We start from the raw sequence: 14393 nt of genomic DNA, 5'->3' as shown, positions 1-14393 counted from the left end.
AATAAAAGATGAGACGAATGTATTCATATACACTGGCTCTTGTTACGTATACCTTCTTAAAGTCAGTTTCTTGTTAATGCAACGTTAGATTTTCTTCATATATCTTCATCAGTACCACAGCATGATGATGGCCTTGGTTTTGACACAGGGACCTTGCCTAAATGCCACCATTTAGCCAGGTGGTGAACTACAAAATTGATCTTCCTAGGGTTCCACATGGCATTGCTGCTCTACAGCCCCTGCCCTTGACATTGAATATGTCCTTGTATGTGTCAGGAGGGGTGAGATGTGCTGTTTCACATGTGTTCACCACCAGGACAAAGGCTCACTCCTTCTGGTCAGGACTCTCTGGGCCCTCTTCTCAGCTGGACCTCAACCTTGGCCTCTAAAAACTGCATACTCCCAGCATAAATGGTTTCATCCACATCGTCTTTTTCCTTCCCACACACACACACCCTGGAGCAAACACTGGCACAGTTTCTTTTTTTTTTTTCTTTTTTTTTTGTTTTGGAGACAGAGTCTCACTCTGTCGCCCAGGCTGGAGTGCAGTGGTGCGATCTCGGCTCACTACAAGCTCCGCCTCCCGGATTCACGTCATTGTCCTGCCTGAGCCTCCCAAGTAGCTGGGACTACAGGTGCCCAACACCACGCCCGGCTAATTTTTTTGTTATATTTTGTAGTAGAGACAGGGTTTCACCATGTTGGTCTGGCTGGAACACTGGCACAGTTTCTAACAACTCAAGACCGTGTCCTGAGGATGACTGCTCCAGCTTTCTTACGTTCCTGCCTGGGAGAGAGGCTGCCGAGAGAATCAACTGTTTGATAGGGCCCATCTCCCAGGCTTTGTGAGAGAGTAGGGGCCTAATTTTGATAAGCTCCAGGTAGTAAAGCCAGAGAGCCTAATCACATTGACAGCCTCCTTCCTGCTTTTCAGTTATTTCTCCTTCCCTGACTACAGCCTATGCCTCCCTCCTCCTCCCTCATTCTCCCTGCTGCAGCATTTATTATGGATTAAATATTTGTCCTTCCTGCATTAACTCAGGTCCCGTTTGGCTTGTCATTGGCACCGGTCACAAGTGCTGTTGGGTCTGCTCGCACCACTGTTGCCCAGCCGCCACTGGTAGCACAGACCAGCAAGTCCTTTCCTCTCTGCTCGTTTGTTGAGAAGTTTATCAGTAGCCATGGGAAAAAATTGCTCTTTTCATCATATTTAGAAGTATATTTCAATGTGTTTTGAAGAGTTGTAAAATTTTGAAATGGGAAGGCATTTGAAGCTGACACTTGGGAGGCAGAATGATGAACCTTACTAAGGCGCTAGGACTCAAAGTAGGATGAACCCCACTAGCTAACCCCTAGGCCCGATTCTTTGCAAAGGAAAGGATGTTTCCCCAACAGGCTCAGACTGCACACCAACAGGCCAAGCAGATTCCAACGTCTCTTGGGGTCTTCTGATCAAAGTACACATGCACCTTCCCAGGCCTCTTGGTGAGTGGCTACCCTGGGCAGTTATGCCTTACTTCAAAGAGCTGATATAGGGCTATATTCCTGAAGCATACCTTTCTTCCTCATTCAATGTATATTTAGATGTATTTTTAATAGTATATTCACATGGTATAAAATACTAAATGTTCCATAGGACATATGATGTAAAGATCCCTCCTTCTATCCCCAAGCTGACCAGAGGTAACGTGTTTTCAGTTACTTGTGTACCCTGCTGGAGATATTCCAGTTAAATGCTGTTTTTTGTTGTTGTTGTTTTTTTTTTGAGACGGAGTTTTGCTCTTGTCCCCCAGGTTCCTGGAATACAATGGCGCTATCTCTGCTCACTGCAGTCTCCACCTCCTGGGCTCAAGCAATTCTCCTGCCTCAGCCTCCCAGCCAAGTAGCTGGGGTTACAGGCGTCCACCACCATACCTGGCTAATTTTTTTTTTTTTTTTTTTGAGACGGAGTCTTGCTCTGTCGCCAGGCTGGAGTGCAGTGGCACAATCTTGGCTCACTGCAACCTCCGCCTCCTGGGTTCAAGCGATTCTCCTGCCTCTGCCTCCGGAGTAGCTGGGACTATAGGCGTGTGCCACCATGCCCAGCTAATTCTTGTATTTTTAGTAGAGACAGGCTTTCACCATGTTGGTCAGGATGGTGTCAATCTCCTGACCTCATGATCCACCTGCCTCGGCCTCCCAAAGTGCTGGGATTACAGACGTGAGCCACCGTGCCCAGCCAATTTTTTTATTTTTAGTAGAGATGGTGTTTCACCATGTTGGCCAGGCTGGTTTTGAACTCGTAACCTCAAATGATCTGCCCGTCTTGGCCTCCCAAAGTGCTGGGATTACAGTCATGAGCTACCATGCCTGGCCATAAATGCATTTTTGTATTGGTCCTGTAGTCAGACTATTCTCTACTCCCAGAAATTGATATATGGGTATGTCTTAGAAGGATGAATAAACTTAAAAATGGAGCCTGAAAGATTTGGAGAAGAATATTCTGGTAATGGGAATCATTTAACATTAAATTTGAGGCCTGAGGCAGAATACCTCCTTCTTTGAAAATCTTTAGGCATGGGAGAGTCTCTCATTTTAATGGGTTAGTTTACAAGTGGTCTTTTCTTCAGTGAGGAGATGAGATGACTTCCAAATTATTGTTAGCCTGAAGATTCAGATTTAGGAGTGATTGTAATAGTCAACTTTGAAATTACATTTCATCTTAAAAAAAAAAAAAAACAGGAAATATTCTGTTAATTGAGCAGTTCTGTCATTTACAACTGTCTGATTTCAGTGACTGTTTATTTAGTTGCAAAATATTCAAGTCTGGCCTTGAAGCACATCTGAAGGCCAGTGTTCTGAAACCCAGCAGGAGGTCTTAAAAAAGTTTTTGGCTAGGCACGGTGGCTCACACCTGTAATCCCAGCACTTTGAGGGGCTGAGGCAGGCGGATCACGAGGTCAGGAGATCGAGACCATCCTGGCTAACATGGTAAAAAATTACTTGTACTTGAACATGTACTAAAAAATACAAAAAATTAGCTGGGCGTGGTGGCGGGCGCCCGTAGTCCCAGCTATTTGGGAGGCTGAGGCAGGAGAATGGCATGAACCCGGGAGGTGGAGATTGCAGTGTGCCGAGATTGCACCACTGCACTCCAGCCTGGGCGACAGAGCGAGACTCCATCTTGAAAATTAAAAAAAAAAAAATTTTTTTTTTTTTTTTTTTTTACTTTAGCCGCATTTTAGAACAAAAAGAGTTCCTTCCAAGGAAAAGAAGGGGCATCATGGCTGTTTTTTCATTTCTCTGTCTGCAGCTACACATGCATGCCACCAGAGGTGCTAAGGTCACTAGGAGGGATTTGTAATCAGTTTTTTAGTGTATTCCCCCAGCCTTTAGTCATAAAAGTAAGTAAGTGGGAAAAAGTCACCTCCTTCAGGAACTAGTTCCAATACTACAAATTAAACTCTGTTACAAAAGAGTGAACATTTTGGAAAGTATGTGTTATTGAAGTTGACATTTCCCAACATGGTTTTATTCAACAATTTAGATGTGTAGGGTCCAAAGATAAAGGTACTGATGAGATACCACGGCTTCCAAAATAGAAGTCTTTTCAATGATTTTATATCCTCTCTTCTCCCCCTTTGGTTGTGGCTTGGTTTATTTTAAACTACTGATAATAATTGTGTTTATTTTTAAATAATTGCATCTAAAATAGTTTAGAATGGAGTACATTGAAATAAAGAGATTATATATGGATATCATAATTGCATTGCTGTGTGTGTGTGTGTGTGTGTGTGTGTCAGAGTCTTGCTTAGTCACCCAAGCTGGAGTGCATTGGCGCAATCGTGGCTCACTGCAGCCTTGAACTCCTGGGCTCTAGTGATCCTCCCGCCTCAGCCTCCCCAGGAGCTAGCACTGCAGGTGCTCACCACCATGCCCTGATACATTTTTTTGTTTTTTTTGTAGAGGACAGGGTCTCACCTTGTTGACCAGGCTGGTTTCAAACTCCTGGCTTAAAGTGATCCTCCCATCTCAGCTTCGCAAAGTGCTGGGATTATAGGTGCTTGGCCGTGTTGCTATTAGAAACTGCCCTGCAATGAGTATATTCAAGGCTGCAAAGTAAACCGAACCCAGCGAGGCAGCCATTGAACTGGTATGACTTGACCTGTATGTCTCTACTGCTTATTTTGTCCTGGTATATGCATTACAGAGGGAGCATTGGCCCTGCCAATACCTGAAGCCTAGAGTTCATCACAGGAAACAGCAGGAAAATATGGGACAGAAATGTCCATGACTCATCCTTGGAAGTGTTTTTTGGGGATAGTTTTATGGGAGGATTTGGGAATTGGTTTATAAAGAAGAAAGGAAGGAGATTGCTCCTTCATTTTTGTAGGAAAACTTGGGCAAATATTTGGGCAGAAATTTATTTATATTCATTGAGTCACTGAGTGAATGAGAACCTGGGAGTGCAGACCTGCCCTTGAGATGCTTGTGGTTTACTGGCAGACAGGCACACAAAACCAGAACCAAGTTCAGAATGCTGTGGGGCCATCGTTAGAGCAAGATTAATTCTGTGTGGTGGGGCCCAGAAGCCTTTAAACATGATGTGTGAGCACTGCTGTGAACCAGCTGGTGTACTAGACATTGGAGATAAAGCACAAGCCTCAGTCTTTGCTTGACACGATCTGGTTGTGTGTGTGTTGCTCAGGAAAGGATGCAATCATGCGTTTGATCTTAAGACATGTTGACACTGAGGACCTTTGGCACATCTTTGGGAAATGACAGGAATGCAGTTGCATGTGAGAGTCTGGGACTCGGGACAAAGGCCTGTGCAGGGAGTCAGCTATGAATGGGATCCTTGAGGCTGTAGGCATGATTGTGGTTTCCTAGAGAGAAAAGGACCTATAGCTGAGCCTGGGGAGCACTAGCACAGAGAATTCTAGAAACAAGAGCACCAGCCCACTCAGAACACATTCATTACTTGACCAACATTAAAGAGCAGAAGCAGCAGAGATTGATGCACTTGTCATATGTATATTCATTATTTTTTTTTTTTTTTTTTTTTTGAGACGGAGTCTCGCTCTGCTGCCCAGGCTGGAGTGCAGTGGCCGGATCTCGGCTCACTGCAAGCTCCGCCTCCCGGGTTCACGCCATTCTCCTGCCTCAGCCTCCCGAGTAGCTGGGACTACAGGCGCCCGCCACGTCGCCCGGCCAGTTTCTTGTATTTTTAGTAGAGACGGGGTTTCACCATGTTAGCCAGGATGGTCTCGATCTCCTGACCTCGTGATCCGCCCGTCTCGGCCTCCCAAAGTGCTGGGATTACAGGCTTGAGCCACCGCGCCCGGCCGTATATTCATTATTATTAGGCTGTCAATCTTGTTCTTCTGAAGTCCTTTGCTCACATAAGCTTTATCTCATTAAAAGTGATTAGGCTAGCCATAAGTAGAAAGCTGAAACTGGATCCTTTCCTTACCCCTTATACGAAAATTAATTCAAGATGGATCAGAGACTTAAATGTTAGACCTAATACCATAAAAACCCTAGAAGAAAATCTAGGTAGTACCATTCAGGACATAGGCATGGGCAAGGACTTCATGTCTAAAACACCAAAAGCAACGGCAGCAAAAGCAAAAATTGACACATGGGATCTAATTAAACTAAAGAGCTTTTGCACAGCAAAAGAAACTACCATCAGAGTGAACAGGCAACCTACAGAATGGGAGAAAATTTTTGCAACCTACTCATCTGACAAAGGGCTAATATCCAGAATCTACAAAGAACTCAAACAAATATACAAGAAAAAAACAAACAACCCCATCAAAAAGTGGGGAAAGGATATGAACAGACATTTCTCAAAAGAAGACATCCATACAGCCAACAGACACATGAAAAAATGCTCATCATCACTCGCCATCAGAGAAATGCAAATCAAAACCACAATGAGATACCATCTCACACCAGTTAGAATGGCAATCATTAAGAAGTCAGGAAACAACAGGTGTTGGAGAGGATGTGGAGAAATAGGAACACTTTTACACTGTTGGTGGGATTGTAAACTAGTTCAACCATTATGGAAAACAGTATGGCGATTCCTCAAGGATCTAGAACTAGATGTACCATATGACCCAGCCATCCCACTACTGGGTATATACCCAAAGGATTATAAATTACTCTACTACAAAGACACATGCACACGTATGTTTATTGCGGCACTATTCACAATAGCAAAGACTTGGATCAACCCAAATGTCCATATGTGACAGACTGGATTAAGAAAATGTGGCACATATACACCATGGAATACTATGCAACCATCAAAAAGGATGAGTTTGCGTCCTTTGTAGGGACATGGATGCAGCTGGAATCCATCATTCTTAGCAAACTATCACAAGAAGAGAAAACCAAACACCGCATGTTCTCACTCATAGGTGGGAACTGAACAATGAGATCACTTGGACTCGGGAAGGGGAACATCACACACTAGGGCCTATCATGGGGAGGGGGGAGGAGGGAGGGATTGCATTGGGGAGTTATACATGATATAAACGTCATGCACATGTACCCTAGAACTTAAAGTATAATAAAAAAAAAAAATATATATATATATATAAAAAAGTGATTAGGCATGAAAAGAAGGTGTATTGGAAGAAATTTTTAAAAATCTGATTTCATATTGTATCACTGTTCTTCAGTTGTCTGTGACATACTTGTTCCAAAACAGAGTAATTTCTTCCGTCATTGCTTGATAACTAAACTGTCAGTGCTGCTTTTCCCATTTTTTCCAATCTTAATAGTGTTTTTGTCTTCCTGTGGGAGCTGTAGTTGGAATTAATTAATGGTCGTGGATTTGGGGCCTGCCCTTTTTGTTCTGTTTTGCTTTAGTGTGATACTAAACTCTGATAACTTAATCAGTCCTTTATTCAGGAATTATATGTATGTACTCTCATCTGTCCTTTCTTCTCTAAAATGGAAAAATGAGTATTAATTCAAAAGACCTTTAATGCAGAGGTATTTCCTCCCTTTTGCAAATACTTCTTGTGTTGTACACCATGACAGGGCCTAGGGAGGTACTGTTGAGCAAAGCTGATGTGGTTCAGGCCTCTGCTTGGGCTGCTATAACAAAATACCACAGACCAAGGGGCTTAAACAACAGACATTGATTTCTCACAATTCTGGAGGCTGGCAAGCCTAAGATCAAAGCGCCAGCCAATTTGGTTCATGGTGGAGGCTGACTCCTGGCTTGCCTTCTCCCTGGGTCCTCACATAGCCTTTCCTCAGTGCTTGGGGGTAGCAAGAGCGCTTGCAAGCTCGGGTCTCTCATACTCTTCTTATATGGGCGCTAATCCCGTCGTGGGTGCCCTACCCTCTCGACCTTGTCTAAACCGAATCATCCCCCAGAGACCTCACCTCCAGATACCATCAACATAAATTGGGGAGGCAGGCTGCTCATAAACATTCAGTCCATAACAGTCCATCGCCTCAAAAGCTTATAGTGTAACTAGGGGTCAGAAATCACACAATCCCACAGTAAAGGGATGAGAATAGTGATAAATGTGGCGATGGGTACAGCTCAGTTAAAGTTCTAAGAAGTCATATTTCGTATTTATTGTCGTTGAAAACTGCTCACCAAGCACATTAAACGTCTGCCTCTTCTAGGACTTCAGCAGGTCTGTGACCCATGCTCCAGTGTCTTGATCCCTACACCTGTGTCACGTGAAGGCTTTGTAGCTATGCCATCAGATACTAATTTTTTTTTCTTGACAGCTAAAATTTCACCTTTTTCTAAAATGAATTCCATGGTGTTCCTAGTAATTATGTCTTTCCAGTAATGAATTAATTGCTGCATCTGGAGGCAAATTGTTTTAGCCTTTTTTAGTGTTCATTCATTAAAATATAGATCATATTTAAGGGAATATTTGATGAACAATTTATTCTAAAATAGCTCTGTGAATTCTATGAACTTTCTGCAGGCAGTCTCTCAGTCATCAGTATTTATATCCTAAAATTGCCTTTTGCTTGTCACAGACTTTAATGCATTCATTTAGCAATAAATATTTATTGAGTGCCTGCACTGTACACAAAGCTCTGTTAGGTGCCAGGGATATAGCTATGGACTGTCTCTGCCCCCAAGGAGCTTCACATTAAAATCTCAAGCAAAAAGAAGCAAAAAATGGAAAAAGCCTTAACCAGCTCTCCCTTTGGGTAAATTCTAGCCTTTCTAGTTAGACAGCCTTGGCTTGATCACTTAATGCCTTTGTCAGCCTACTTGGCCTCTCTGAAGTTGTTTGTGTGTTTGTAAAGTGGAGATAACTTGCATGATTGTTGCAATGAGATGCTGATGGATAGACAGATCCCATTAGACAAAAGATGTAAAGTTTTTAATGGCAACCAATGCAGAAACTGCAGACATCATCACACAGAGCAGAAGATAATGCAATGTGATGCACCTCGGTGGAGGTCCTGCTGCCCAGGCACCAGGATTCCTCTCAGGATGTTTGGTTGGTGGCGGCAGGGGGATGTTCAGCAGCTGTGAGGTGCCCCTTTGCCGCTGTCATGGAGGGGAGCATCCAGCCTTCCTCTACCCAGACTGTTCTTTAGCTCTGGCCATGTACCTGTCTGTACTACCCAGCATGCTCCTGAGTGTGTGCTCTGAGATGGGTGAAGCCAAGGAAAGTGTCTGAGGAGCAGCCCTCAGCACACTGTGGTAGCAAAAGCCCACCTGGGCCACCCCAGCAAAGCTAGTACCTAACTCATGGTTTTGACAGTTAATGAGGCAGAGCTTTCAGCATAGTGTTTAGTGCAAAGTACTTAATATTTTAATACTATTACTACATCCTTAAATTAATCATAAATTAATACATTAATACCATTATTCTCAGTGAAGTGAAACATTCAGCATTGGAAATAAAACATTGTTTCAGGAGGATCTTCTTTTCCAGATATGGTTAGATAACATGCTTACATAACCCAATGTATTTTCTCTTGGGTCAAACATAAACCTAAGCTTTTTCTTCTAAATTTGAGAAAATTATAACAACAAATCTCTGCTGCTGCTTTGTTTTCCAGAAAAGTAAATGAATATTTTCCTAACTCCTCTCCTCCAATCAAAAATACAAAGCAAAACCCCTGCAAATAGTATAACAGTGATTTTGCTGGTAGTATTTGAAAACATCCATGCAATATAATATACTCATTCTGCTGTTAGTCACATTTCAGTATTAGAAGACTAAAATTCTTGCAGGAATAGCCAGCAGAGGTTCTTAACATTTTGTGTCACTGTGCTGTTGTTACTTAACTAGCAATTTTTAGTTCTAAATATATATTGTCTTCCTAAAACAAATTGAGGCAACAAGGTGTGCCAGAAACTGACCCTTGCTGCCACTTGGTCAGAGATCAGAGGTCCCCGTCTTGGATTGCAGGTGCTGTTTGGCACGGCTGATGGGCAGGTGATTGTCATGGATTGCCACGGCAGGATGCTGGCCCACGTCCTCCTGCACGAGTCAGACGGCGTCCTCGGCATGTCCTGGAACTACCCAATCTTCCTGGTGGAGGACAGCAGTGAGAGCGACACGGACTCAGATGACTACGCCCCTCCCCAAGGTACTCATTGGCCCTACTTTCCTTGTCACTGACCAGAAGGACAAGGAAGGGCGCTGGAGGGGAGTAGACTGATGTAGAGGAGGGAGGGTGAAGGACCACAACACCTATGGCACCCGGGCTTCCTGGGAAGAGTTCTTGAGCTGAAATGCAAGGTAGGGCTGGCCTCATCTAGATGTGACTGTCTCCCCCCTGTTGTCCCTTTTCTCAGAATCACTGGTCGAATTGATTACACTTAATTCGCTTAGCTTTTCCTAGATATAAAGTGAGACGCATGGCTCTTCCTGTGTCCCTGAGGTATGGTGGGGCTTAGCTGCTTAGTGACAATAAAGAAAGCTAAAGATGAAAAATTCTGTGCTATTATTATAACTTAATATGTGATATATCCAAATCCCCAATGTTATTAAAGCCTGTGGCTTTAGGTGCATGAGAAAAGGATTTGTTCTGCCATAATGAAGGCCAGCACCTTGGGCAGATAACTCCACATTTCTGTCTATCCTCTTTATTTTGGGCAGAAGCTCTCCTCCTTCTCAGGTCAAAAAGACCTGCTGCCTCTGTGTATACACCACTTGGTGTTGAATACTCTTGGTGGGGATAACTTCAAATTCTAGCCACCTTAACCTCTAGGTCTCCAGAATCAGTGTACAGCACTGGCCTACTCTGTTGGCTCTTCACCAGCATCCCATCCCCTGTACCCATCTCTTCTAAAAAAAGTTGACATACAATAATTGTACATATTCATGAGGTACATTGTGATGGTTTGATACACATAATGTATAGTGATCAGATCATTTTAATTAACATTCATCTCAAACATTTGTCACTTCTTTGTGTTGGGAACATTCAATATCCTCGTTCTAGGTATTTGAAACTATATAATATGATAATATGCTATTGTTAACTATAGTCATCCTACAGTGGTATAGAACACTAGGATTTAGCCTTCCTACCTAGCTATAACCACCTCATTTTGGGGAGTGGGACTGGCTTCTTGATTAGAAGTGGTCACACTGCCACAGGCTTCTATCCTTAGCCTGGCAGAGCTGTGCTTACACTGCTGTGTGCCCTTCATAGTCAAAGGGTACAGTGGGTGGTTTCTAACGTTTCTTGCCACTGTGGGGCACGTCGTCCTGTGAAGGGCTGTTCTGGGGGAAATTATAGAAATTTTCTCCCCCATCAGTGTCTGCCTCCATTGGAACCTGCAGTATTCTCATGTTGTCTTCTCTTTCCTGCCACAGCACGTTATGCTCCCCAGCAGCAGACACATGTGTGTATACACACACACATTCATTCATTCATTTTAGGAGAAGGCATTCACATGTGAAAAACAGTTGAGATTAATGGTAGTGTTTTAGGACCAGTGGCTTGAGGGCTGTTTATGGGTGTTCCTAGCACCCATAAAGCAGTTTAGGAGTTAACCATCCCCTTTCCTAATAGAATACCAGCCTTGAGAGAGGTGTTGGTCATATTTCTACAGCTTCATAATAGTAAAGTCAGTGTCTTCATCACATGGACTCAGGATACTCTTAGAACTCCTCTTTAATGGGTCAAATCCAGATTTACTTACCTCCATTTTATTATTGAAAAAAAAAAAAAAAAAAAAAAGGGGCCAGGCACAGTGGCTCACGCCTGTAATCCCAGCACTTTGGGAGGCCAAGGCGGGTGGATCATGAGGTCAGGAGATCAAGACCATCCTGGCTAACACACTGAAACCCCGTCTCTACTAAAAATACAAAACAAAACAAAAATTAGCCGGGTGTGGTAGTGGGCGCCTGTAATCCCAGCTACTCAGGAGTCTGAGACAGGAGAATGGTGTGAACCCAGGAGGTGGACCCTGCAATGAGAACCAAGATCACGCCACTGCACTCCAGCCTGGGCAACAGAGTGAGACTCCGTCTCAAAAAAAAAAAAGAAAAAGAAAAAAACACAAGATCCAGAGACCAAGTTTATAAAGCAAGTCTAGAGTAAGTCCAAGAACAGAATTCAGTCCCTGGTTGCTCCTCCAGGCAGTTGCCCTTTTCAGAAGCTCAGAAGCAGGGGGGCAGTTTAGAGGATAACAGGTGACAAGTGTTCACCTTTCACATGCAACAAGCTTCTTCTTAGTGGCCTAGGGAATTTGAGGGCAGAGGTCGGTATAGTGCAGTGTCATGATGTAAAGCAAAGCAATAACTGGGCTTCCTCTGCAGACAGATGGCAGGCAGGCCCGCCTCTATGGCTGCTAAGATGAGCCCAGTGTGGGGTGAAGCCTACAGGAGCCTTCTGAAAACTTTGATCTATCTAGGCATCTAGGAAGGGCTTACTTTTGCTTTTTCAAACACCCTGTGAAAGACCAAGTCCATGATCCATCATGGCCCCTTCTTTAATGTCTGCATGAGCCTCCAGCGCAGGGTTTTCCTTATGCCGGCTGTGCTCCGCAGGTGCAGCAAGCCTCTATGAGCCACATTTAGCCCAGCCTTCTCTCCAAATATGGGTGGGCCACTGTGGCTGCTTATTTTCTGTAACATTCAACGGAAGAGGAGTTAGTCTTGAAAAGCAATTTTTTTCTCTTTTAGACCATAATTAAGAAAATGTTTTTACCCCTCCTCCTACCATCCCTGGATGTTGTATGACATTAAAATAATTTATGTCTCTATATCATTAGAACCATGTAACACATTAACATCAAGGTAATAAACTTTCACACATATTCTCACCACTCACCAGTTGCCCCCAGGGCTGTCTCTCTAGTGTCCTGCTTCTTACTCACAAATTCTCTGTTAGTGCCCACTGATGGCCCTTGTGTAGTTCCTGAATGATGTAGAATGCTTCATTCAGGTAGCATCCCAATCCAGAGCAGGATCTGCATTGTCAGGCAATTTCTAAGGCACCATGCAAGATTGCAGCTTTGGGAACCTGGATTTAGGTGGTGTGTTTCCCTCCTTTTCATCTGGCACTTGTGTTCCTGCAGATGGTCCAGCAGCGTATCCCATCCCAGTGCAGAACATCAAGCCTCTGCTCACCGTCAGCTTCACCTCGGGAGACATCAGCTTAATGAGCAACTACGATGACTTGTCTCCCACGGTCATCCGCTCAGGGCTGAAAGGTACAGAATGCTGCACACACCCCAAGCCTGCAGACCAGGCCTGCGTGTGTTTGCTTCAAGGCTGGTCTTGTACACCCTGTGCTTACTGATTCGTGTCCTCTGTGGTGACCCCTTCTGGGCTTCGTGGAGTCTGTTAACTAAAGCCGCTCCCTCTTCAGTCCTTTGCTTATCTGACAAGTCCATACCTAGTCTTATCTCAAAGGGAGATTCCTGACATTCAGTCTTTGTCTTAACCTGCTCTTTTCCTCACTATGGCAAGAATGATCCTCTCTCAGGTGTACAAGTGTGTTTGTATCTGGCTTACACGTGTCTGCACAATAAACGGACTGCAGCACCTGCCATCCCTGAGGGAGCAGATGGTGCACAAGCCATCATTTACATAGAAGCCCCTGTGATTTTAAGAACCTGGCAGGCTTATTAAGAAGCTGATCATTGTGCGATAAAGTTACGTTGAAAGACTTGTGAAGATTCTGCAATTACTAGACTGAGACATTGATGTGAAGGGCAGCAGTCAAGTGCTGATACCTTCCTGATAGATATTATGAGTGTTGTTATCTCAAAAGAAAATCAGTGGGCATAGGCATTTGGAGTGTTGTGAATTTTTTAATTCGAGGCTACTGCTGATGTTGTTGACTCCACTGATGTGAGTTCTATGGAAAAACAATCTGTCTCTTCAGGGTTGAGTGGTACAATGTAAAAAGGTTTTAAAATTCAATACCTGGCTGCCTCTGACACTTGATGTTTAAGGGACCTCCTGTAATCTGAATGAGGATATAGGAGACAAGGCAGGAACTTTGGTATAACTCACTACTGTCATTCAAAACTGGCCATCAGTCTAGGGAGTCATTACCGTGTGCTGCTGCTGCTGCTTGCCTGAATTATTCAGCAATCACAGGGATGTAAACTCTAGGCAGGGCGCGGTGGCTCACGCCTGTAATCCCAGCACTTTGGGAGGCTGAGGTGGACGGATCACGAGGTCAGGAGTTCAAGACCAGCCTGGCCAACATCGTGAAACCCTGTCTCTACTAAAAATACACAAATTAGCTGGGCGTGGTGGCACATGCCTGTAATCCCAGCTACTTGGGAGGCTGAGGCAGGAGAATTGCTTGAACTTGGGAGGTGGAGGTTGCAGTGATCTGAGATTGAGCCACTGCACTCCAGCCTGAGTGACAGAGCAAGACTCTGTCTCAGAAAAAAAAAAAAAATTAGCCAGGTGTGGTGGTGTGTGCCTATAGTCCCAGCTACTTGGGAGGCTGAGGCAGGAGAATCGCTTGAACCTGGGAGGTGGAGGTTGCAGTGAGCCGAGACTGCACCATTGCATTCCGGCCTGGGCGACAGAGCGAGACGCCATCTCAAGAAAAATAAAAGAATTAAGTCTATGTACTTAACTGTTGGTTGGCAAGAATCATACCTGCCTCAGCACCCCCTCATGTAATTATTCTGTTTTTACACTATAGAATATTTTTGGAAGCATATTACACACCCTCTTTGGGGCATCCCAATCTACTGTCTCAGGACTATAATTATGAGGAATTATTTAGGCTGTAAACTCCTGAGGGACATGAATGATGCTGAAGTCCTTTTTATCACACATACGCCCTGGTAGGAGCTGAGTACCTATTTTTTGTGGTGGTGATGAACTTAAATTCCTGTGCTTGTCTGTAAATTTTTTTCTGAATGTTCTGTCTTTCATGGAGCTAAAACACAAGGATGTAATTCCTAATGTATTTATAAT

General features: G+C 43.9%; 1 protein-coding gene across 3 annotated transcripts in view; it reads left to right on the top strand.

The window, feature by feature from the left end:
• TULP4 (TUB like protein 4) overlaps positions 1-14393 on the top strand; it is a 290551-nt gene that overhangs the window by 217556 nt on the left and 58602 nt on the right. For all 3 annotated transcript variants that reach the window (XM_033234932.1, XM_033234933.1, XM_033234934.1), the window contains exons 5-6: positions 9399-9579; positions 12524-12658. In XM_033234932.1, the coding sequence (XP_033090823.1) occupies positions 9399-9579; positions 12524-12658 (316 nt within the window). The remainder of the gene's footprint in view (positions 1-9398; positions 9580-12523; positions 12659-14393) is intronic.

Source organism: Trachypithecus francoisi, unplaced genomic scaffold, assembly GCF_009764315.1.
Source record: "Trachypithecus francoisi isolate TF-2019V2 unplaced genomic scaffold, Tfra_2.0 Lachesis_group15, whole genome shotgun sequence".
NCBI lineage: Eukaryota > Metazoa > Chordata > Mammalia > Primates > Cercopithecidae > Trachypithecus > Trachypithecus francoisi.
The sequence above is the reverse complement of the archived record's forward strand: the minus strand, read 5'-3'. Positions and strand labels throughout refer to the sequence as shown.